This window comes from Anas platyrhynchos, chromosome 5 (genome assembly GCF_047663525.1).
Source record: "Anas platyrhynchos isolate ZD024472 breed Pekin duck chromosome 5, IASCAAS_PekinDuck_T2T, whole genome shotgun sequence".
Lineage (NCBI taxonomy): Eukaryota > Metazoa > Chordata > Aves > Anseriformes > Anatidae > Anas > Anas platyrhynchos.
In genome coordinates this window covers 6294833-6317085 of record NC_092591.1, presented here as the reverse complement: position 1 = coordinate 6317085, position 22253 = coordinate 6294833, and the positions used below count along the sequence as shown (strand labels likewise).

General features: G+C 48.4%; 2 protein-coding genes and 1 long non-coding RNA gene across 4 annotated transcripts in view; 1 reads left to right on the top strand and 2 right to left on the bottom strand.

Annotated features, from left to right (window-relative positions):
- MNAT1 (MNAT1 component of CDK activating kinase) overlaps nt 1-4956 on the bottom strand; it is a 120560-nt gene extending 115604 nt beyond the window's left edge. Inside the window, exon 1 of the mRNA XM_027459413.3 lies at nt 4796-4956. Within this exon, the coding sequence (XP_027315214.1) occupies nt 4796-4884 (89 nt within the window). The 5' untranslated portion in view covers nt 4885-4956. The remainder of the gene's footprint in view (nt 1-4795) is intronic.
- Nucleotides 4957-5502: 546 nt separating this feature from the next.
- Nucleotides 5503-17261, top strand: LOC101799235 (homeobox protein SIX4). Its single transcript, XM_005015311.5, has 3 exons — nt 5503-6764; nt 8268-8959; nt 11446-17261. Exons 1-3 carry the CDS (start codon nt 5872-5874, stop codon nt 12240-12242), a joined length of 2382 nt encoding a protein of 793 aa, XP_005015368.5. The 5' UTR covers nt 5503-5871; the 3' UTR covers nt 12243-17261.
- LOC110351917 (uncharacterized) lies at nt 15088-22253 on the bottom strand. Of its 2 annotated transcripts, none has more exons than XR_003497803.3 (5): nt 21870-22253; nt 19569-19596; nt 18396-18853; nt 18103-18277; nt 15088-16695 (listed from the first exon to the last, which is right to left on the bottom strand). It is a non-coding gene; the product is annotated as an uncharacterized lncRNA (long non-coding RNA). The 2 variants fall into 2 exon arrangements; XR_003497802.3 differs by having other exon boundaries at nt 18103-18296; nt 21870-22252.

Sequence of the window (22253 nt, the reverse complement as noted above, 5' to 3'; positions counted from 1 at the left end):
CGTAAAGCTCCCTGAACATATGCAAAGGATGGAAAAGAAGAAACGCTGACTGAGATGCAGAATGAATTTGTTGGCAGGGTCTAGGGTACAGTAAAAGAGAGATGGGAAGCCAAAATAGGTCCTGTAACACATCGTACCTACTCCACAGCCCCAGATCTGAGAGATTTAAATGGACAAAGCGGGGAAGGGGAGAAGAATGAGCAGCAGGATCGCCAAAGCACAGCACTTCAGAGAAGCAGGGACCTTCACTGCAGGCATCTGTCAAAAAAAAGAAGGAACAAACAGGACACACATTGCCCAACAAGTTCTCAAACACTTTGAGATTAACTTTGTTTATACAAGAGGTGGGAAAAGAAAGCTATAGAAGGAAGGCTCTTGTAGCGTTATTCCAACCAAAGGGGGGGAATTGGCTAAGAACATGAAAGCAGAAACAACTTGGTGACAGAAAGCATAAAAAGGCACCACTCGCCATTCTTCAGGAGGGCAAAATAAAGAAAATTAACTAAAGGTAAAACAACAAGCTATCTGAAACCCAAAGGAAAGATCTGAGGTGTACTGACAAGCCACCTCAACCAAGTATAAGCCCTTTAATGACTTGAAATTCAACAGATTTTGCACTTTCTCCGTTTTGCACTATTCCAAGTATCTGAAGGTGATGAAGTGAACAGCACAAACAACAAAATCATTAGGAAAAAAAACAACAAAGCATTAGGAAAAAAAACTAACGGAGGCAAGACTGTAGGTAATAGGAAAATATTCCTCCAGGATGCTCGTGGTGAAAGAGGGAGCAGTTAAAGCAGGAGCACGTTAACCCACGGCTCTACAGGAAGGAAACCTCCAACAGATAACGCCAAAGGGCTTGGGGTGTTTTCTGCATCTGTCCAAGTGAGATGAGCTGGAGCTGACTAACGAAGCTGCTACCAGCACGAAAGGAGCAGGAGCACAAGCTAGAACTGGGAGACGCGTTCGAGCAAGTGCTTCACACCTCCCAAGCCAAGAGAGCAGAGCCAGGACCCAAAATCTTGCGCATATTTATCAGTAAACTTCAACTCGAAAACACAATAAAGGCACTACAGTCCTGCAGGCTCCTTGTGAAACTTCACCTCTGGACTACATTCAGGGGTTACCGCATTAAAAAAAAAATCCTTGAAGGTTCTCAAAGCTGGCAGACAAAACACTAAATACCCTTTGAAAGCTGAGAAAGGCAGTTATCAAAGATCAGCTCTGCTCTCCACATCAAGTCTGAAGAAGGGCAGAAGCACCTACCTGTACACAGCAGGAAAAGAGAGCAGAGCAGCCCGGCTTGCCGCCGGTCCCCGGGATGATGCTGGAATAGGATCAGACAAGCAGCTATCTCCCGCGTGCCTCAGATAACGCAGCACTTAGGAGCCAACACGCCGCTCGAGAACGAGCCGTACCAAAGGAATATAAGTTCCTGCAGTGACAGAGCAGCAATGTAGATAGGGAAATGCCAACTCGAGGCAATATAGTTTTGATTTAGTGGGACTTTTGACACTTGAATTGACAGTCATATAAACTGAACAAATACAGGACATGCTGGAGTCCTGAGAGATTGCTAGGAGCCCTGCCCAGAGATAAGTTATCGTTATTTCAGTCAGAGAAAATAGGTAGCAAGTGTATTAATGTGGCTCTAATCTTTTTTAAGTCTCCACTACTATAAAAAGTAACTCGAGGAAATAAAGATTATTTAACAAGGAACTTTCTGCTGGCAACTCTGTGTTCTCCTCTGCCTCAGTTTGATTTCTTATGGCTCCAAGAAACAACTCGAACATCTCCCAGACAACACCTTGTCAACAAATTGCGTGTTATAAAACACCAGGACAGAACGGGTTTGTTTGCTTAAGTTAACAGACGGTATAAAGCTGGGACAACTGCAAGCACTTTGATGGACGGGCTCAGAATCTAAGGTCATGTGAAGCAAGTGCAAAACTCATGTGAAATAATGTACAGTTTGATAAAGCAAACAGGTAGGAGCAGTCAGCTGCTTACCGACTTGGAAAGCGAGGTTAAACACTGCTCTGCACGGAGATACGCTGTGTGGTGAGGTGCTAAGGAATCTGGGGTTTAAGCCAAACATAAATCAACACGTATCAGCGAAAAAAAAAATAAGGACATGCATAGATTCATCTGTCCTAGCGAGATGCATGAAATGCAAGTACCAGATGCAAGGCACATGAAATAATTTTGACTCTGCCTGTGGTTCTAAGGACTCTGAGGATTATGTCCATTTCCGAGCACTCCAAGAAAAACACAAACCAAGTGGAAAAAGCCTCGAGAAGAGAAATAAGCTGAGGCCGCAGATGTAAGTGAAATATCACTGAAGGAACAGGACTTCTTCAGTGTGGAAAACGCCAAAGAGAAAAGCCCCAAAGCATACAAAATGTTCCTGTAAAAGAGGCATAACAAACACTTCACAAGGTAAAATGCATGTTAGGATTCTTATATGCTTAAGTTATAGTGAAGAAATTTAGATTAAGAATTGGGAGAAGTATTTTCAACTGTAAGAAGAGCAAACTATTAATAAAAAGGATAAATCCCCATCAGAAATTTATGTTGGCTCATTTGCTTTGAAAATAAGCTAGACATTCTTTCCCTGTGGCAGAAACGTGGTAAATTTATGAAAGGACAAATGCCAATTGCCTCCTTTTTCCCCTCATACTTCACTTGCAGATGTCTCCACTGAGCTTCCAGCTTCGAGATCGGTTATTATGAGAACACACTGGCCGTTACCAAGAAATGACTTCCAGTATGGAGGCTTTGTAAGATCATATGGAAGTAATAATAAAAACACGTTAAAGGCGTTATTAAAAGGATATTTCAGGGGGAAAGCGACCCGCTTGAACCACATCAAGACGGAGAGCCCTTGATTTCAAAGAAGGTAAAGAAATCCAGAAATCCTACTCACGCAGTGACTTCAACGCTACCCTTGAGGGTAAAGTGGAGCTTTAAAGCTGTGGTTCCCTGCTGCAGAGTCCCCCTTTGCTGGGAGGTGACAGGGGGACTAACAGACATCACCAAATCCAGGGAGGGTCTGTCTGGCCCTGCACAGACCTCTCCTGGCGAGCACCCTATAGAGATACCTGGGCTGGCCCAAGCCAGGGCCGCACAGATTCAGGCCAGCTCTGGCCTTGGACAAAACACTTCCAAACACCAAAGTGCAAACAACAAGAGCTGGGGTGAGCAGAGGCAGTGTGGGAAGAAACAAGGAAAGCAAGGCAGGGACATCAGTCCCTAAGAAAATGTCAGCAGCTGGACCCAGAAAAGCACAAAATATGACTCATTTTCTCAAGCAAAGCTCAGCTACAAAAGAAAACACTGCGAACCAAAGAAGGAGAGCAAACTGAAACATGCTGTCCTCTGCTGGAAGTGGCTCTGGAGGAGCTTGAAAGCAGAAGATCACGAAGACCACTAGTCCTTTGATCTTCGCTGGAACAGAAGATAGAAACAGCATTTTAAAACTGCACAGCCTTGCCCCAACGCGGCTGTTAGCTTTTGAAGTCCAGCTAACGCTGCACTTCCACACAGCCAGCACCGCTGCCACCAAAGGGGCACTCCTGCTGCTCCCCTCCTACAACAGCACGACCCGGGGAGCATCTGCTGCTCTCCCGCGTGCCTTCCCTGGCGGCAGTGCAAGTGCTTCGTGGCCACAGAGGACAGGATTGGGGAACTGCATTAAAGCTAACCCTTTATTTCACAACTGTATATACATACGCACATCCTCTATGTTACAATCCAGTTCCTTCTTGCTGATCGCTTACAGTGGATGAGCACATAGGGTTAAGTAAAGGTTTCAGGCTGTCTTTTAAATGTAATTCACGCGTGGTTTAAAAACAAGCATCTCAACATAAATGTCATGGGAAAGACGAAGAGACAACAAAAAGAAAGGGCTGCTACTGCAGGGGGAGGCTTCTATCACATAAACCTAGAAAGAACTTGAACAGCGCCTTTACAATTTACATGGAAAAGCAGAAAGATCTCCAGATCCAAAGGTGAATGAGTGCAGACACGTTACTGAGCTAATTCCCACTGCTGGCTGCAGCTGATACAAGCGCTCATCTTTGGGGAAAAGCAAAAAGAAGCGCTCACAACCCTGCTGCTACAAGAGATAAGGAGCAAACAACACAGGCGGCACTGGCTCAGAAGAGGCTTCTCCAATATTTAAAGCTGCACCAACCTTTCAGAGAGAGCACCATTCGTTAGGAGAACTGACGCACCGGTAAGGATACAGGTAGATAGATTAGGATTTCTTAATTATCCAAGCACAGCACCGAACACAGCATTTGTTTAACCATGAAGCTTTTATCTTTCTTTCTTGATCCTGCACCCTCACACTCTGCAGTGTTTCCTGAGTCTCACAGACCCTCACAAACCCCTCACAAACCCCTCACAGCACCTCAACGCCCCCCATAAACCCCTCACAGACCCCCACAAACCCCTCACAGAGCCCTCAACGCTCTTCAACGCCCCCCACAGCCCCTCAATAACCCCCACAGATGCCTCACAGCCCCTCACAGTCCCCCAATGCTCCTCACAGCCCCCCAACGCCCCTCACAAACCCCTCACAGCACCTCACCGTCCCCCACAAACCCTTCACAAACCCCACAGCTCCTTAACGCCCTCCACAGCCCCCCACAGCCCCCTCAGCCCCTCACAGCCCCCTCAGCCCCTCACAAACCCCTCACAACCCCCTCCCCCGGGCCCAGCGGCGGCTCCCAGCCGGACCCCATCGGGCTGTGCCCCGCTCCGTGAGGCAGCCCCGCGGCCGGGCACTCACAGCGTGTGTCCGCAGACGTTGACCATGAGCTTCAGGGACGGGTTGCGGTACTTGGTGGTTTTACACCGCGGGCAGCCCTGGTCGTCCATGGCCGCCGCCGCCTCCCCCCCCCCTTCCCCCCACACCCCCTCAGCTCCTTCCCTTCCGCCTTCCGCCGCCCGGTGCCGCTACCAAAGGGCCCCGCCGGCCCCTCCCGCCTCCCTAGCGCGTTCCGCCCGGCTCGGCCCGGCTCTGCCCGGCCTTGCCTCGCCTTCCCCGGCCCCCAGCAACCCCGCCGGGCCGGGCCGAGCAGGTACGAGCCGCCGCGGGCAGCACCTGCCCCGCACGGCTGGGACGGGGCCAGGCGGGGCAGCTCCGGGTGTAATGGTGGGGGGGGGGAAGCGGGAGGGGAATGGGGGATAACGGGGCGTGAAGGGGGTGAAGGGGCAGCCAGCAGCGGGCTGAGGCGAGCCCCTGCCCGGCGGGGCAGCGCCGCCTGAGGCGCCCTGGCTTTTCATCTCCCCGAGCGGTTCCACATCTTTATTTTCTTGTATTTTTTTATTTCTCATTTCTTTTAGTCCTTTTTTTTTAATTATTATTCCGTTTCTTCTCCCTTTTCACTCCTTTTTAACGCCTTCTCCCTCGCTCCGCCCGCGGGGCTCCAGGTGGAGGTGCCCGTGAGGAGGAGGAGGGAGGAGGGAGAAGGGAGGGGGGGGGAGGGAGGAGGGAGGGGGGAGCGGGGCCGTTTGATTGACGGTTGCCATGGGGACGCGGGAGGCCCCGCCCCCTGGCGGCGGCTCAGCCAATGGGCGGGCGCGGCCGGGGCAGCGGGCGGCGGGGCCTTATAGTGTTGCGGCGGGGCCGGGAGTCACGCTGGGGGGAGCGGCGGAGCGGAGCCCGATTGCACGGCTTGGCCACGGCAGCGGTCGTTAATGGTCGGTGCGTGGCCGGGAGGAAACCTGATCGGCTAGCAGCCGGCCGAAAGGAGGAGGAGGAGGTGGAGGAGGAGGAGGAGGAGGAGTGGACTTTGCAAAGAGGAAAAAAAAAAAAAAAAAGGGGGGGAGAGGAGAAAAAAAAAAAAAAAAGGAAAACAAACCATGTCTTCTGCCTCCCCCACGGCCGAGATCACGAGCGCGGTGGAGATCAAGCAGGAAAATGTGATGGAAATGCTCTCCGAAGCCGTGCCCCCCGACGGGGCGGCGGCGGGAGCCCTGAACCCCGCGGCGCCGCCGCCCCCCCCCGCCGCCGCCGCCGCCCCGTTCCCCATGGAGCACGGCGGGGAGGAGGCGGCCGCCGAGCAGGTCCTGCTCCACACCGAGCTCCTGGCCAGGAACCACCACGCTGCGGCCGCCGCCTCGCCTTCCTCATCCTCCTCCTCCTCCTCCTCGTCGTCCTCCTCCTCGTCCTCGTCGTCCTCCTCGTCGTCTTCCTCGCAGACCCCCCTGGCTTTCTCCCCGGACCACGTCGCCTGCGTGTGCGAGGCGCTGCAGCAAGGTGGGAACCTGGACCGCCTGGCCAGGTTCCTGTGGTCTTTGCCCCCAAGCGATCTGCTACGTGGCAACGAGAGCCTGATGAAAGCCCGGGCGCTGGTGGCTTTCCACCAGGGCATCTACGCCGAGCTCTACAGCATCCTGGAGAGCCACAACTTCGACTCGTCCAACCACCCGCTGCTGCAGGAGCTCTGGTACAAAGCTCGCTACACCGAGGCGGAGCGAGCCCGGGGCAGACCCCTGGGGGCGGTGGACAAGTACAGGCTGCGGAGGAAATACCCTCTGCCCAGGACGATCTGGGACGGCGAGGAGACGGTGTACTGCTTCAAGGAGAAGTCCCGCAACGCGCTCAAGGAGCTCTACAAGCAGAACCGCTACCCCTCGCCGGCCGAGAAGCGCAACCTGGCCAAGATCACCGGGCTGTCCCTCACCCAGGTCAGCAACTGGTTCAAGAACCGCAGGCAGCGGGACCGCAACCCTTCGGAGACGCAGTCCAAGAGGTGAGCGCAAACTTTTTTCTTTCTTTTTTTTTTTTTTTTCTTTTTTTCCCCCCTTCACTTCCCCGCCCCCCATCTCGCCGCCTTCCCTTTTCCCGGCTCTTTCTTCCCTTCGCAAACATGGCGCTTACCTTCGCCGTGCCCCGGCCTCCCCTCCTTCCCCCCCTCCCCGCTCCCCCCCACGCCCGCCCAGCCCCGCGGGGAGGCGGCCACAAGGAGAACTTCTCCTCCGGGCCCCCCCCCTCCAGCCCCTGGGGGGGGGGTGTGGAAGGACGAGGAGAAGAGGGACACACACACATACACATACACACACACGCTGTTTGTTTCCTCGTTGTTTTTATTTAACGATTGCGCCTGACAGAGTTAATCATTGACGCGCGGGGGTGTGGGGTCCCGCTCTGTTTTGAAACCTGACTCGGGAGCGGGCCGGGCTCGGGTTTCAAGAGCCGGGGGTTGGGGGGGGGGGGGGGGTGAGGAAAAACGGGGCCGGGCCCGGTCTGAGAGAAACCGAAATGGGCCTCGGGGCCTCCGAGCAGCCCCCCCTGGGGATCGGGAGCTTCTCCCGGTTCGGCTCGGGGAAGGGGAAACTTTTATCCCTGTGCCCCCCCCCCCGCTCCCTCTCCCCGGTGTCGGTGTCGGAGCGGCCGGGGCTGAGGCGGGCAGGTGGAGGTGACCTCCGCGGCTCTGCCCTCCCTCGGAGGGGAGGGAGAAAGAGAAAGAAAAGAGCGGGGAAAGGAGGAGGAAAGAGAAGGGAGAAGAAAAAAAAAATGCAAAAAAAAAAAAAAAAAGGCAGCGGCAGCAGCGAGAAGGGCCCCAAGGCATTTCTCAACCAAGGGCGCGATTGTGCAGCCGCGGCCCCCTCTCCTCGGGACACATCAAAGGGCGGAGGGGGAAGGGAGGGAGCAGCCAAAAAAATGCGAGCCCGGGCGGACAAGTCAGCAAAAAAAAAAAAACAAAATAGGCGCTGCTCCGGCAGGAGGGGCTCTGCGGGTCCCCCTCAGCCCCCCCCTTGGCTGAGGCAGGGCCTCCCCCGCCGCCCGTGGGCCTCCGGCGCTGCCTGCGGAGCTCGGGAGGGTCGGGCTGGAGCTTCCTGGCCTGCCTCTACCTCCCCAGGCTGCCACGGAGCAAGTTCCCAAATGGCTGCTCCCGGGGCCGCCGGGTTGCTCTCACACGTGCAGCCCCCTTTCTTGGGGTGGTGGGCCCGAGGCGGTCGCCCCCAGGTTGTTTGGGGTAGCAGGCGGCCGAGGGGGGGTCTGTTTACGAGGCTGTAATGCAGTCTGTAAAGTTTCACGCCGGCCGGTGGGCGGTTTTGGTGTGTTCTGGTCTAAGAAATCCTTGCCTCGATCTCAGGCTGCTTTTAAAACACGCTTTGAGGCAAAGCATAGAAAATAAAAAATGATTTGGACAAACTCCCCTGACCCGTATCGAAGCAAGGCGTCTCCTTTGGTCCAGAGCTCACTGGTGTGCCCTGGTAATGCAATGTCATCTCTCCATCTCTTCCCCTAGCGAGTCAGACGGCAACCCTAGCACGGAAGATGAATCCAGTAAGGGGCAGGAGGATTTATCTCCACATCCGCTCTCCAGCTCGTCCGATGGAGTTACCAGCCTCAGCCTTCCCAGCCACATGGAGCCTGTGTACATGCAGCAGCTTGGAAACACTAAAATAGCCTTGAGCTCATCTGGTGTCTTGTTGAATGGAAACCTTGTGCCTGCCAGTACTTCTCCTGTCTTTCTCAATGGTAGCTCTTTTCTTCAGGGACCCAATGGTGTAATTCTCAATGGACTCAGCGTGGGGGCTTCCCAGACAGTAACTTTAAATTCACCCAAAACCACTTCGAGCGTTGTGAGCAACGGGGTATCCATTACTGACATATTGTCATCATCTTCAGAAGATGTTAAGGACTTCAAACTCCTTCAGGCTTCAGTTCCTAACACAGCAGCAGCCGCCACGTTCAGCCCCAGCAACATACCGGTCTCATTCCCAGGATTGATACCAAGCTCAGAAGTGAAAAGGGAAAGCGTAGAAACTGTTGCTTCCCAAGATGGAGGCTCTGTAGTTACTTTTACTGCTCCTGTCCAAATAAACCAGTATGGCATTGTCCAGATCCCTAATTCAGGAACAAATGGCCAGCTGCTGAACGGAAGCATCGGTTTTTCTTCTCTGCAGCTGCCTCCTGTTTCTGTGGCAGCTTCACAAGGTAAAAGTTTTGTTTGTTACAGGGAAAGCTACAAGAGAAAATGGGGGTTGGGCACGCCTCGTATTTCAGGACCTATAATACTTTTCCTCTGATGTACCATCATTGTACCTTGGCCCCAGCTGCGCACAGTACATCAAGTACTGTTTTGCGTTCCTTTATAATGTGTCCCGCATCCTTCTCTGTGGATTATGCTCCTGGGTAGGAGCATAATTACATATTACATGAGAACCGAGCTTCTTTACCAAGAGCAGGGAAGGAAATCTGGTATTTTACACTCTTTTTATCTCGTACTGTTCTCTGAAGCCCATGGTATTAATCTTTACAAATGTTTGTCAATTTTACACGTTTCAGTAATTCAAAATATTCCCCATTTGCTGTTGAATTTTTTTTAATGAGAAAGTTTATAAAAATGAAAACTGCTGCAGCTGGAAGCTGTTACCGTTGTTGTTCTTGTGGTGGTTGTCTTGTGTGCTGTTTTTTTTAACCAAACCATTTCATAAATAAATTTTAAATGACTATAGACACAACAAGACCAAGCAGTTACACTCATACGCTTTCTGTCCTATAATTAAGAACGATTAAACTGCAGGGAAACAATAGGAGTATGTAATAGCTTGTAGATACAAAATGCAAGGGTATTTGGATAGAACTGCCCTCAGTCCAAGGGAAATATGTCATCGCAGGTTCACATGCCAAGTGTGCAGGCTCCTCCCCGAGTTTGTCTTAGAGTTTGTCTTAACATACCATAGAGTGAAGCTTCTGGCCAGGGAGGAAGAATCGTAGGGAATGCAACTCCAGCTCTGGATTGTTATTTTGAAGCAGGTCAGTTATAAAGCAGAACTGGAAAACGTTGTTACTTATTAACCACTGTATCTTTGGTTATGAAAATGATTAAACTTGAATGAATTGCTGTAGTGCTCCTGGAACTACAATGAAAATCAAGTGGTGCTCTCATTAGCTTGTTTCAGTCAAATGTGTGCAGGGAGTTAATTGCTGTTGCTGTTAAAATAACACAGGAATGCTGAAGCTGTACAGACACACTTTAAATGGGTACAAAATTACAAAATCCCAAAATGTGGCACTTATAGTCACTGGAAATTACTGGTAATTAGTTTAACCAAGATTAGAAAGCATCAGACATTTGGTCTGAATACCACCTGTAATTACAAAAGCTGTTTAATCCACATGCTCCAAGGTATAAGCTGACAGCCAGCAGAGCTGAGAAAGAAAGTTCTGTCCCTTAATATGGGACAATCAGGGCATAATAAGCCATGCACTGAAGATTTTTTCGCAGTGTTGAAAATACCAATTCCCACTGGAGACTGATCCACCATATGTCTAGTCTGGTGCAGAGAAAAGTCAAGAGAGCTGGTTTGCTGCTTTGATTTCTCTCTCTTTTTAACATGAGAAGGATGGATAGCTTGCTGCACGTTCCAGGTGAAGTGCATTGCGGACTGTTTTAAGTAAGCTGCAGTAAATGATACGTTATTGCCAGGTAACCTTCAGTTGCCTCACTTTATTCTCCTGGTTTACACATATGAGTAAATCTTTCAAAAAATCATCACGATTGATTAATGGAAATAAACAAGGACCTAAACTATTCCCCTGGTGAGATGCACCTTGAGTGCTGTTAAAAAAAAATGAGGTATCTCCAATTGTACTCTCTTAAATATAATTATTAAAGAGGTTTTGAGAAAGAGAGGTGTTTAAAGTGAAGCCCTGTCCCAAGAGCCAGCATATCTTATTTTATGACAACTAAGAAGGCATGCCCAGTGAAACCAGCTTCAGGTCTTGGCTGGCCACCTGTTCTTGCCCTGGTTAGCTGGGACATCGTGTGAGCAGTCCCATGGCTTTCTGACAGGGTAGCTGCTCGCTCGGTGGCTTTACACCGTTTGGTGGCTAGAGTGGGGTGAGGCTTCTAGAAATAGGCGATGAAGCGACGTGAACGGCACCACGTCTAAATGCCTGACTGACTACAGAGGCAGCCTGGTAGGAGCTGTTGTTTGAACTTTTCCCTGCAGGTTACTCAGGTAGATTCTGCCCAGCAATAGCATGTTGTATGTGACGTGTCTACGGTTTCCCACACACAAGTTGGAGTCTGTCACCGAACTATCTTTAATAGCTTTCCATGCTGCTATTCTTAGATAGAAATTGAGTGGTGGCAACTAGCGAGGGCCAAAGCACGTTCATTTTAATCACGTGGCTAGGGACTGTTTGCCCCTTAATGAGAGCCTGAAAGAGACCTAATATACCAGAACCATTTTTTTTTTTCTGTCTAGAAGTGGTTTCTATTAACAGAAGCTTTTATTTCTTCATACCAAATTTTCTCTCACCTGTTATAAGCAATGCTGTTCTATGTTGCATGAAATATTGGCATATGTACATACCTCAAAGATAAGAGGACCAAAGTGTCTTAAGAAAATGACTGCAGAGCTCCCTGCCAACTGTAACCTGTATTTTCCTCTCTTTTGCTTCCCTTTCCCTAGGTAACGTTTCAGTAAATCCTAGCACATCTGATGGGGGAACTTTTACGAGCGACTCTTCAACAGTGCAACAAGGAAAGGTTTTCTTCAGCCCCCTCACTCCGAGCGCGGTCGTTTATACAGTTCCCAATTCAGGTCAGACGGTGGGATCTGCTAAGCAAGAAGGACTGGAGAGAAGCCTTGTGTTTTCTCAGTTAATGCCAGTCAGTCAGAACACGCAACTAAACGTAAACATGTCTTCTGAAAATATATCCAGCGGAGGACTCCAGTACCTGGCCTCCTCGTTAGTGAATGTAACGCCCTCACATAATTTTTCCCTCACACCACCCACTCTTTTAAATGCTGCAGAACTGAACTCTGGTATCTCAGAGAGCCAGTCCATGTCATCGCCTGTAACCAGTACCTCTACCGTGATATCTATCAGCAACACTAACTATGCAACCCTTCAGAACTGTTCGCTCATTACCAGTCAAGATCTCTTGTCCATTTCTACAGCACAGCCCGCACTTGGAGAAATAGTTTCTGCAACCGGAGACCGTGTCAGCCACCCGTCTGCACAAGTACATCAAGATTTTGTCAGAGAGCACAGGTTGGTTCTGCAAGCTGTACCCGATGTCAAGGAGAATTTCTTGCCTAATTCGGAAAGTAAGTCAACTGGCAACTTAATGATGCTGGATTCAAAATCCAAATATGTTATGAGTAACATGGTTGACACGGTTTGTGAAGAACTGGAAACGGACAAAAAGGAGCTTGCCAAACTGCAGACAGTTCAGATGGATGAAGATATGCAAGACTTGTAATTTTTTTTTTTGCTTTCTGTTTCACTAGATAAGTCTCCTGTTGAGGCCCTAACAAGCACCAAGAGGGGTGTTTGGTTGTGTTTGTTTTTTTTTTTTCATTTAAAGAAAATAGAAGAACATTTACATGGTCTGAATTAATGTACAGAGGAATCTCCGGCAATGGAATTAGGTTGCCGCACTTGGTTTGCATGCAGTATTCTCTTTTAAGCAGATTAAAGGAGAAAGGAAACGCCAGGGGAAGTACCAAACGAATGGGTACAGGTTTGGCTAACTGCTACTCCGCTGATAATTTAAGTAGACTCTCCATAGTACAACATGCTCTCAACAGTAAGTATACACTCCTAACGTTAGGTAGAAAACAAAAATCTCGCTCTGAAAAGGTAGAAACGATGCAGTCATTTTCGCTGTTTACTTCTAGTCCATGGGCATTGAAAAATTTTTAAGAACTCTAGACGATACCTCACAGGCCACTTTTTTGTTGTCTGAGGTTAAGAAACGAAACAAAATCATGAATAATCTTGTTACTGGTGTGTTTGCTTTTTTCCAGCAGACTTGTGTTCATACCAAAAATCTCGCATCAAACACTTACAGGTTTCTAAATGCTACAGCTAGCATTTTGTCAGTGCACCAGAAAAGCATCATCTGAAACTCTAATTATGCAACTCAGAAGCTTTCTCTCCAGTATGAATGTAAATATTGTTTCAGTTCTTATAAAGGAGACTTTTTTTTTTAAATTAGTACAATGGATTTTATTTATGGTTTATGTTCCCTTTTACTTTAGACACAGTGCATTGAAAAGGAAAACGTTTTCTGGCTGTTTAATTTATTTTTATTGTTTGAGCAGGAAGTAAACGTAGTTATTTCTGACAAGGTTTTACTTTTTTTGTAGTTTTTCAAGCAATAGACTGTAAAAGTAAAATGTTAATCACACTGAAGCTAGAAGATGAGCTCCCAGTCTCACAAACCCAGGAGGTCCTTGTCTCTACCCCCTCTGTCTTTGTGTTCAGGGGTTTTTTGTTTGTTTTGTTAGTAATTTGCAAATTAGTTGAACCTTTTTTTTTTTGTGTGTATTTTTTACAGAATTCCATGTGCCTTTCTTCCTAGTGGCCTTATCTTTGTTACTAAAGCACAGTAGCAGGAGGAATACAAACACTGACTTGCAAATATCCGTCCTCAGGGCCAAATCCTGATGCCTTACTTTTGCAAGTAGACCTGCTGACTTCAGTGCCCCTACTTGCACGAGTAAGAAGAAAGAGTTAAAGTCTTTTGGTCGTGGCGGGTGACATTTACCAGCGGTGCAAGGAGCCAAAGATAGGTTCTCTGCGCCGCGTAAGCCAGGCAGGAGGAGTCGGTGGAGGGCCCACGGGCAGCACAGCCGTGCAGAGGGAAAGATCTTGGCTCCTGCCTGGGGCAGATGAGTGTGAAAGGTTGGCTGGGCGGGCCAGGGAGGGGAGTCCCGTGTTTACACGGCCCCCTTGGCCAACCAGCCCGTGTGGGAGAGTTTCAGCTGCTCTTCAGCAAGCAGGCCCCCATCCAGGAGTGCACTTAAGTGTGTATTTATGTATCCTTCCAGAATAAGCAGCGCGGGGGCTGACGGTGGGGGCTGCAGCTGCCCGACAGGTCCCTCCCTCTTCGCCCCTCCGCCGGAGCAGCAGGAGCAGGCAGGCTCGAGGCAGGTGGAACACATTTCGCCTTTCCTCCAGAGGAATTTTTGTAGCATGGAAAAGCACATCCTTAAGCTTTAAGAGAATAATAATAATACTACAGGTGTATAAAAATGACATGCTGTTAGTCTTTGTGTTTCTGTTTTATTTGTATCTCTTATTCTAATGTGAATATATACAGTAGCTAAGGCATGTATTCATCCTCACCGGGGGCCTGGTCCGGAGCCTTTGGAAAGCAATGGGAACGTTTTTCATACACTTCCGTGGGCTCCGCATCAGGCCCAAGACAAAAAAACACTCGTAAAGGACAAAAAAAAAAACAAAATTGAAAGGAAAGAGAACAGAGGTAGCACATCCCAGTCTGTTTCTGTCTTGGTTTTTACCTGGTTCCATGGAAAGACTTTAAGGACCGAAGGCATGGACATCCTGGCTGTTGTTTTGCACTATATCCAAAGCAGCATGTTTTGCAAGGTATTTTGTGAAATCTCCAAGCTGAACTCTGCTGGTGAGCACTGTAGTTTTACACCGTGAGCCAGAGAGTCTGGGGTTGCAGGGAAAAGTGCAGAGAAAGGGAAGAGCAAGCGTGCGAGGCATGCACTGTGCAGCTCTAAGGAGTCAGCGGTGCCTTGCAAACAGCAGCAGCCCATAAGCAGTTGGCTGTCCCCACATGCACCCAAGCAAAAAGGGTGCCCAAGGCAGGCGCTTTAAAGTGGAGATTATCACAAGCAGAACATGGAGCTGTATGTTCCCCTGGCACAACTTCCTTGACGCTCAGGGGATCTCCGCGTGAGCAGGGAATTGGATAGTCCAGAGCTCTCCTCTCTGCTCTGGGGGTTTATCTGAGTACCTTGCTGGGCTCCAGCATGGACACTATGCTCCCCCCCTCTTCTTCACCTGTAAAACCAAGATGATGATGGTCACAGTAGCCATATCTGCATTGCATTAATTGATCAACTGTTTGGAAAATTGGAAGGACCCTGTGTTGTCGCATTAATGGAGAACATGTGCATGGAGCGAGAGCTGTGCGTGGCTCTGAAGGGGTTGTTCAGGGCTTGACGTTTGGTCTGTGAAGCTCGGATTATGTTTAAAGGCAAGCTAGAGAATACTTCAGAGCACTCTGTCAGTTGTTGAAGCAATCAGGTCCCATAAATGAAAAGACTGTGGTGTTACGCCAGTACATGTTACTTTTTTTTTTTTCCTCCTTTGCATTCATTGTGTTACTGAGGCTCTGAATCCCATGGCTTTGCAGCACAGTTGATGTAAAAACTGTGCGTGTTGTTACAGCGGTGCGTATCTTGGAGTGTCTGGTACTTCAAATAGGAAACCTCCCATTCCTTTGGGGGAACGGAGGATGTACGTAAAAGCAGCGGTTTGGGACAAAGTAAGATTAATCTATTTGTCTTCCAGATATCGAGTAACTTATTTTGTTATTAGGTTTTTCCTCTTTCTTTCTCCCACTGAAAATAAGTGTCATTCCCTCCAGATGATGTAGGTGTAACCTCATGTTTTCTGCAGGTACATATGCACAATATAAAGACTCATTGCACGGTACAGTGTTTTTAAAATAGATATTTAAATGGTAGTTTTCCTCCTACTGTAAATTAAGGGTCGGGTTTTGTGGCCCTCAAGCAAGAAAGTTAACGGCCCTACCGAGACAGTACACAAAGCCCCAAGCAGCATCTGGGGCCAGATCTTCAGCTGCTGTAAATAAGGCATTGCTCCACTGTTTCCTGACTGAGGATTTTACGTGGTGTTTAGGAGATACGGATGCTCATCTCCCACGTGCATTAATGGCAGTGAGCATCCTGAATCTCACAGACAGTCCCTGTTACCCTGTTCTGTTTAAGTGGAAACTGTCTATCCTGCGTAAATACTTCTCCTCCCTCCCTGTTACGGATGAGAATAAAGGATCATTTCAACTTCACGTATGTTTGTAACTTGTAAGTCCACTGGAAATCTTACAGGAAACGTTGCCAAATTCTACTACTTTTCTGGTCCCAGACTCAGCTTGGAAAAATATGCTTAAAGTTTAAGCAAATTCCTACAAAGCATGAACATTAAAAAAAAAAGTCTTTGTTCTTTACTACTTTTAATTAAAGCTGCCTCTATTTCACCCAGACTTTTGCAGAGAACCAGAAATGTACCGAATCACATGCTCTGTCTGGACTATTTGCAGCATTATTCCTGTGGTCTTACCAAAAAGGACATTTCAGCCACATAAACGGTGGGCATCTATCGGCCAGGTCCTCGGCTGGGACAAACGAGCACAGTTCCACTGACTAATGTCATTTCACCCCAGCTGAGAATGTGGTCCATGCATTTCACTGGAGTTGGATCAGGGACGGATTTGGCCCGGTACGCAGTGGCAGCACGAAGCGGTTCACTAGGCTGATACTCAGACAGTTATAACTGAACAGCAACCATCTATCCAAGCATATACCTCTTTCCATTTATTGCTTTACCCTGCCTGTGGATTCAGGAAGACGCGTTCAGAAAGCTATTTTCCCCAGAAGTAAGCCTGGAAGCATCTTTAGAGTTGTCATTATCAAGATTAATGACAATAATGGGAAGATTCACTGCAATAACCGTGGTCAGTTAAATTAAGCGAGGCAGAATTTGGCCCCATGTGCACAGGAACTTTTCCTGTATGTAGATTTCCAGTGCCTGTGCACTTTTCTTACCAAGGACAGACGAACAGCCAACGGGGTGCATCCCTCCGATTTCACACGAAACAAATGTGCAGAACTCCCAGGGGCATGAATCCTGTAGTGTTTGTGGTCAAGCAGCATCTCAAATCATGAAAAATAATAATTCTAGTAAGTCCAGAAACAAAATCAATGACATTTTACAAGCAAGGAGACCTGAAGTCTTCCTGTATCTCCTAGCAGTTATTATCTTGAAGGATTTTATATCTTACTTGTATGTTTCATATAATTTAAAACTAGCTTCTTACATTTCTGAACTCAAGGAGGAGGGTGAATCTCCTGACTTTCGGGATTCACGTTCAGAGGATGTTTGTTCTTTTGCTGCATGTACTGTTTGTCCAGAACTAACCAGTTATTTCTGTGATATGGGTTTATTGTGCCTTACAACAAATAAGAAATTTAAGCGGAATGTACGCATTAGAGGAGGGAATAATCAGAAGTCTTTACTGCACTGTTAGATGATGCCGACCCAGAGTGTATCATCAAACGTAGCTGTGCTTAATTACCCAACCAAAGAGATCTAAAGTATGTATGTTTGTTGTACTGTAATAGGGGTTTGTGCCTGGACAATTAAGTGTTTTATTTGTATTCTGAGATGATGTGAACTTATTTTTCTAAACACTATACTGAATAAACTTTATATTTATACACATCTTGTGTAAATATTTCTCTTTAGATACAATATCTGAGGGCTTTGAATTTTGTGTTAAAAGAGCAATCTGAAGTAGCAACTTTGCTGTTGGTGACTCACTGTGAGGGTGATGGCAACTGTGAATGCCTGTGCTGCTCACAGAGTTGATCTGAAGCCTCCCTAAGCTGGAATGAGGGTTTCTGTTGACCTGAACAGGGTTTTTTTCAGACCCTAACTCTGCTTCTAAAATATTACATTAAAAAACAAATGTATTTCTAGGCATTAAATCTGTGTCTCAAGCCAAATTTATACTGTAATTAAGAAAATACTACTGCAATAAATTCCACACAATGCTTAGGACTGGTCAGTATTTACTCACAGCTTTCTTGGCAGTGGGTCACTTTCTGTATCAGGGTTTCTTTCTGGATAGGTAAATCCCTACTTACTAAATCTGTTGAAGACATTCTTTAGAACACTGCACTTAGTACCAGACCTGGCTTGGGCAGACTTTAGAGAACAGCCTGAAATTTATTCTTTACCCTCAACACTTCAGGATTTAAATGAAGTATCTTAAAAATAATTTAAAAAATAATAATCCCTGCACCAAGAGCTAGGATGCTCTTTTGATGCCAAATCGAGCAGCACAAAGTTCAAGCTAAGTTGTACATCCTTATTGTTTCCCTCACTGAATCCATATACCCATTACAGATCCATTACACATTTCCACCCCTTAAATTGTATTTGGCCCCAAGAAGCAAGATGAGGTCTGCAAGATTATTTTTTTTTTTTCCTCCAAGAGTTCAGATCCAGTTGGGTGTAGCTATCACATTTTCGGTCACCAAGCCGTTACCTTTCCTCACCTTAATTCACGATTCCTGCGTCTTTCCCATTTATCCAGCAGTGGCACACGTCTTGCTCACTCCACAAGCACCGCTGGTCGCAGTCAGGTGGTGAAAGGCAGTGAGCAGCCTCCCAAACTCGAGAGCATCACCGTCCCTCACTGGCCTGTGGTTCAGCCCGCTCACACTGCAGCTGCTGAGATAAAGCCACTTACCTGGGAGCAGCACAAAGGTAAAAAGAGACAACTGTGCTGTTGCCCAACTCCTTTTCCTTCCCAGACACAGCGTGACTCAGTCCTGTCCGTATCACTTACTTTTGGCATGGTACAGGTTTTCCCTGAGCGGTAGGACTGTAATAATATTTTCCTGCCCGCGGGGGCTGGCTGCAGTTCCCAAATACCTGATCGATCCCTGGACAGCAGCTCCGGACGGCTTTGCTTGGACCTAAGAGGCTGAAGCCATCCTTCAGAGAGCAGCTTCTCGCCTTAAGCTTGCCCCTGGAGCTCACCGTTGTCCTTTTAGGTGGTGGGACAGAACCACTGCTGCCGGGTCGGCTCCAGCTCGGGGAGATCCCTTCTGGCTCCACAGCCCCCCTGCTTGAGCAGGCAGAGCACAGGAGTTGGAGGGCAAGTGAGAAGCGGAAAGTCTCTGCCTATGCAAATGTCAAAATTCTCCCTGAGCAGCCACCCATGCGGTATGCAGGATGAATCATGTCCTAACGGAGCACATTCCTACTACTTTGGAGGGCTTTGCAGATGTGTTCCAGGTCACCCTAGGCGAGAAAACCACACACAGCCATGGTTACTTGTTCCCTGGCAGCTTGTGCGCAGATGGAGAAAGGGGGACAGCACCTTCTGAAGGGTGGGCAGCCTGCTCCCCGAGTCAGACCCTTTTACACAGGGCTGGGGGATGCTGGAGGGAGGACCAGGGGCTGCCAATGCAGGAGGGAGCTCAGCTGGGAGAAAGCTGTGCTCAGGCTGATGGTAGGGCTCAGCGAGACGGGCTCTGATCTAGCAGGGAGAGTAACTGGGAAGGGAGGCAACGCTGAAAGACAGTGCTTTTTATCCTCACTTTCTGGCTGGGTTTTCCCTCCTGCGAGATCAGAGGGGAATTTTTGCTGCTCGGAGGCAGAGAGTGGGTCAGTAAAACAAGACCTTAACAGAAGTGCTTGTGGCTTGGACAGCGGAGGTCTCCTCGCAAGGCTGCATCCCCCTGCCTTGGTGACCTCTGGCTGCAGAAGTCTTTGGGCTGGAGGTGCAGGACAGTATATCTCAGTTATGGATACAGATCACATTTTTAATATAGAAATACATTTTAGAAGGAAAATGATTCCCAGAAATAGAAATTCATCTGCCAAACAATGTGCACATAACTGACTTTACACTCGGAGGTGCCAGAAAGTTCAGGAATGAGACCAACAATAAAAACCAACACACGTGTGAAAAATCTACTACATTAAAGCCAGATTCAATAAAAATAGCACCTACTTTATATGCTGCAGAAGCTGGCACGAGCCTGCGAAAGCAGAAGGAAAAAGATAAAATGTTCAGAAGTTGCACACAGTCCAGAGGAATCGAGCAGCGCTGGCGCGGGGCTGATGGTTACTCAATAACTCATGTACAATATTCTCCTGTGTAAGTACTTTAATTCTTCATCCTGCTACTTCTCGGGCAGAAAGACCCAATTTGGAAGGCTCTGGGCTGATCAATAAGCTTTGTTGTTGCAGCCAAAGTGCTTTACGATATATCTTACATTACCCAAAAGGACCCAAGAATGCTACAGCACCATTTTCTTTCCTGCTCTGCAGACTGACATCCAATTATTTCAGCGGGGTAGCCGTGTCCCTTACACCGCTCGCAGCTGTAAAACGCAGCCCCTCCCCTGAGGAGCTCACAGCACGCAGAAACAAAAGAAACGCAAGCTGGGGAGGAGGGAAGACGAGGGCAGAGAGAAGAAATAACTTGCCCAAGGTGATGCTGGAAGTCAGTGGCAGAGGCGGGTTGCAAACCCAGGTCTCTGCCTCCCCCTGTTGCTTTGCCCACTGGCTCACGCCGCCTCCCGAGGAGCCAAATCCAGCTCTGATGCAATGCCCCCTGAAAGCAGCAGGAGGACTTGCTGCTTATGCCAGAGCGGAGCCTGCTCCATTCATTTATTCACTATTTACAGCCGCCTGCCCATGCCAACCGACAGCAAGCCTCGAGCGAAGCCCTCGCGATAAATTGGCTGGCCCTGGACTTCCCAAATCGCTGAAACCAGACAGAGACGGAGCCTGCAAACTGCTCCTGAGCAACTGCTCCTGCGTGGATCATCCTGTGGAGGTGAGGCGTGCTCCAGAGCTCCCTGCTTCCACGTCAGGGTGGCCTGGGAAAGGCTTCCTTCAGCTCCCACCTAGCCCGAGGAGCAGAGGGAGAGATGCTCTCAGGAGGTGAGGTGGGGTTAGGCCAGAGTCCCAGCTGTGCCTGCTCTTGCAGTGGTTGCAGAAATAATAAATCAAGAAGAAATGACCGCTAAGAGCCTACCCACATCCTGGGAAGATGCAGGGATTTTGCTGTTCACCACTCTCTGAGCAAACGAGGGCAGGCAGGGGAATCGTAGGCAGTTGTGGAAAGCAACTTGTCACATAGCAACCTAAAGACATTTGCAAGGGACATACAAATCCAAGGGACATACAAATGCACAGCTCATCTGTGGCAAAAAGCAGTGCTTGTTGTGCTGTATGCATGCGGTCAGCATTCACCAGATTAAGACTTAAAATATATATCTATATATCCACTTCAATTTCTCCTGTATGCTAGGAATGACATTAGCTTCCTAAAGACTTCTACAACCTTTTTTCTTCTCTTGGATATAATAATGTTCCTCCCAGAGCTTCTAAACCAGCTGTGTGCAGCCAGCCTTGCTGCATCCTGCATCACTTGCAGGTTTTTATCTCCCCCTGATTTGTCCCAAAGGCAGCCCACACCAAGCTGTAGAAATACAGCACACTTAAGTCTGTCCAGGAGGACAAGGACTGGGCAAGAGACCCAGCAGTTCCAAAAACAAGGGTACCTGGAAGCCGGATGCCGACAGCAGCCTATTTCCAGGTATTGCTTTATCAAGACCACTCCGGCTGTCCTGGAAGCGCTCCCAGGAGCAGGGCGTGCTGTGCATACTGGGCACAGGCTCCTTGCACCCGCTGGAGAACAGCCCCTGCCTCACTGCAGCTGCAATTTATGGGGTAGAGCAGTGCCAGGCTCAAATCTGGATGGCTTCTGCTTCTAGGAATAGCTCCTTAGAGCCACTGGGTTTTGTGCCTGTAAGTTTTTTGGTGAGATCCTCGCCCCCTTTTATCCCCCCCTCTTTTTTTCATGCAATCTAAAGGCAGGGCTAACCCAAATATCAAGGCAGAATAGCTTCACCCCATTTCTGCAAAACCTCCATCCCAGAACGTGAGACTCCTTAACCAGTTGCTCTTGGTTTACATTTGCTGTCTGGTTATAGCAGCAATTATTGCCAGTGTATACATAGCTCAGCAGTGCTTCTGTGTCTTTCAAATTTCTTCCCAAAGATCTGGATTTTTACAGTTCAGGCTACAAAAGCAACACTTGTTCAGGTGAATGATACTCATACAGACAAGGAATTGTCATTACAGATGGCCAGAAATACAGTACAAAGCACATTTCATGTCTTAACTGTTTTCAATTCTCAGAATCTTTTTAAAAAGCTATGATAAACTCAATATGGCTGGGATATAAGCAGCTGCTATAAACGGAGATACACAAGACTGGAAGGCAATAGAAAAGCCATACCTAAGCACAAAATGAGACAGCACGCCAGCTTAGGCTTTGCCAGAGCTGAATCCAGAAGTGCCTCCTGCCCAGTGAGCTCAGCAGTTAGGAACAGCAGGACAGCATAGACCTCCTTCACAGGAGCCTAATATCACAGGCCACCACCTTTAAGAACCCATTGCTCCACCTCTGCAGCCAGCTGTTCCCCATTTGCAATTTGGGTGACCAGTTGTTGCTGCCCAGGTGCCCACTGCATGTCCCCACCAAGTCCCTGGGTCCTCAACCAGTGACGCTGGTGCCTCCTAGGTTTTCCTCAGCTGGGTGTATTTCCTGTATTTAACACACACACCCTCTTTCAAAGTCTGGGGTGTTCCTGAAAATACTGATTATATATACATATATATA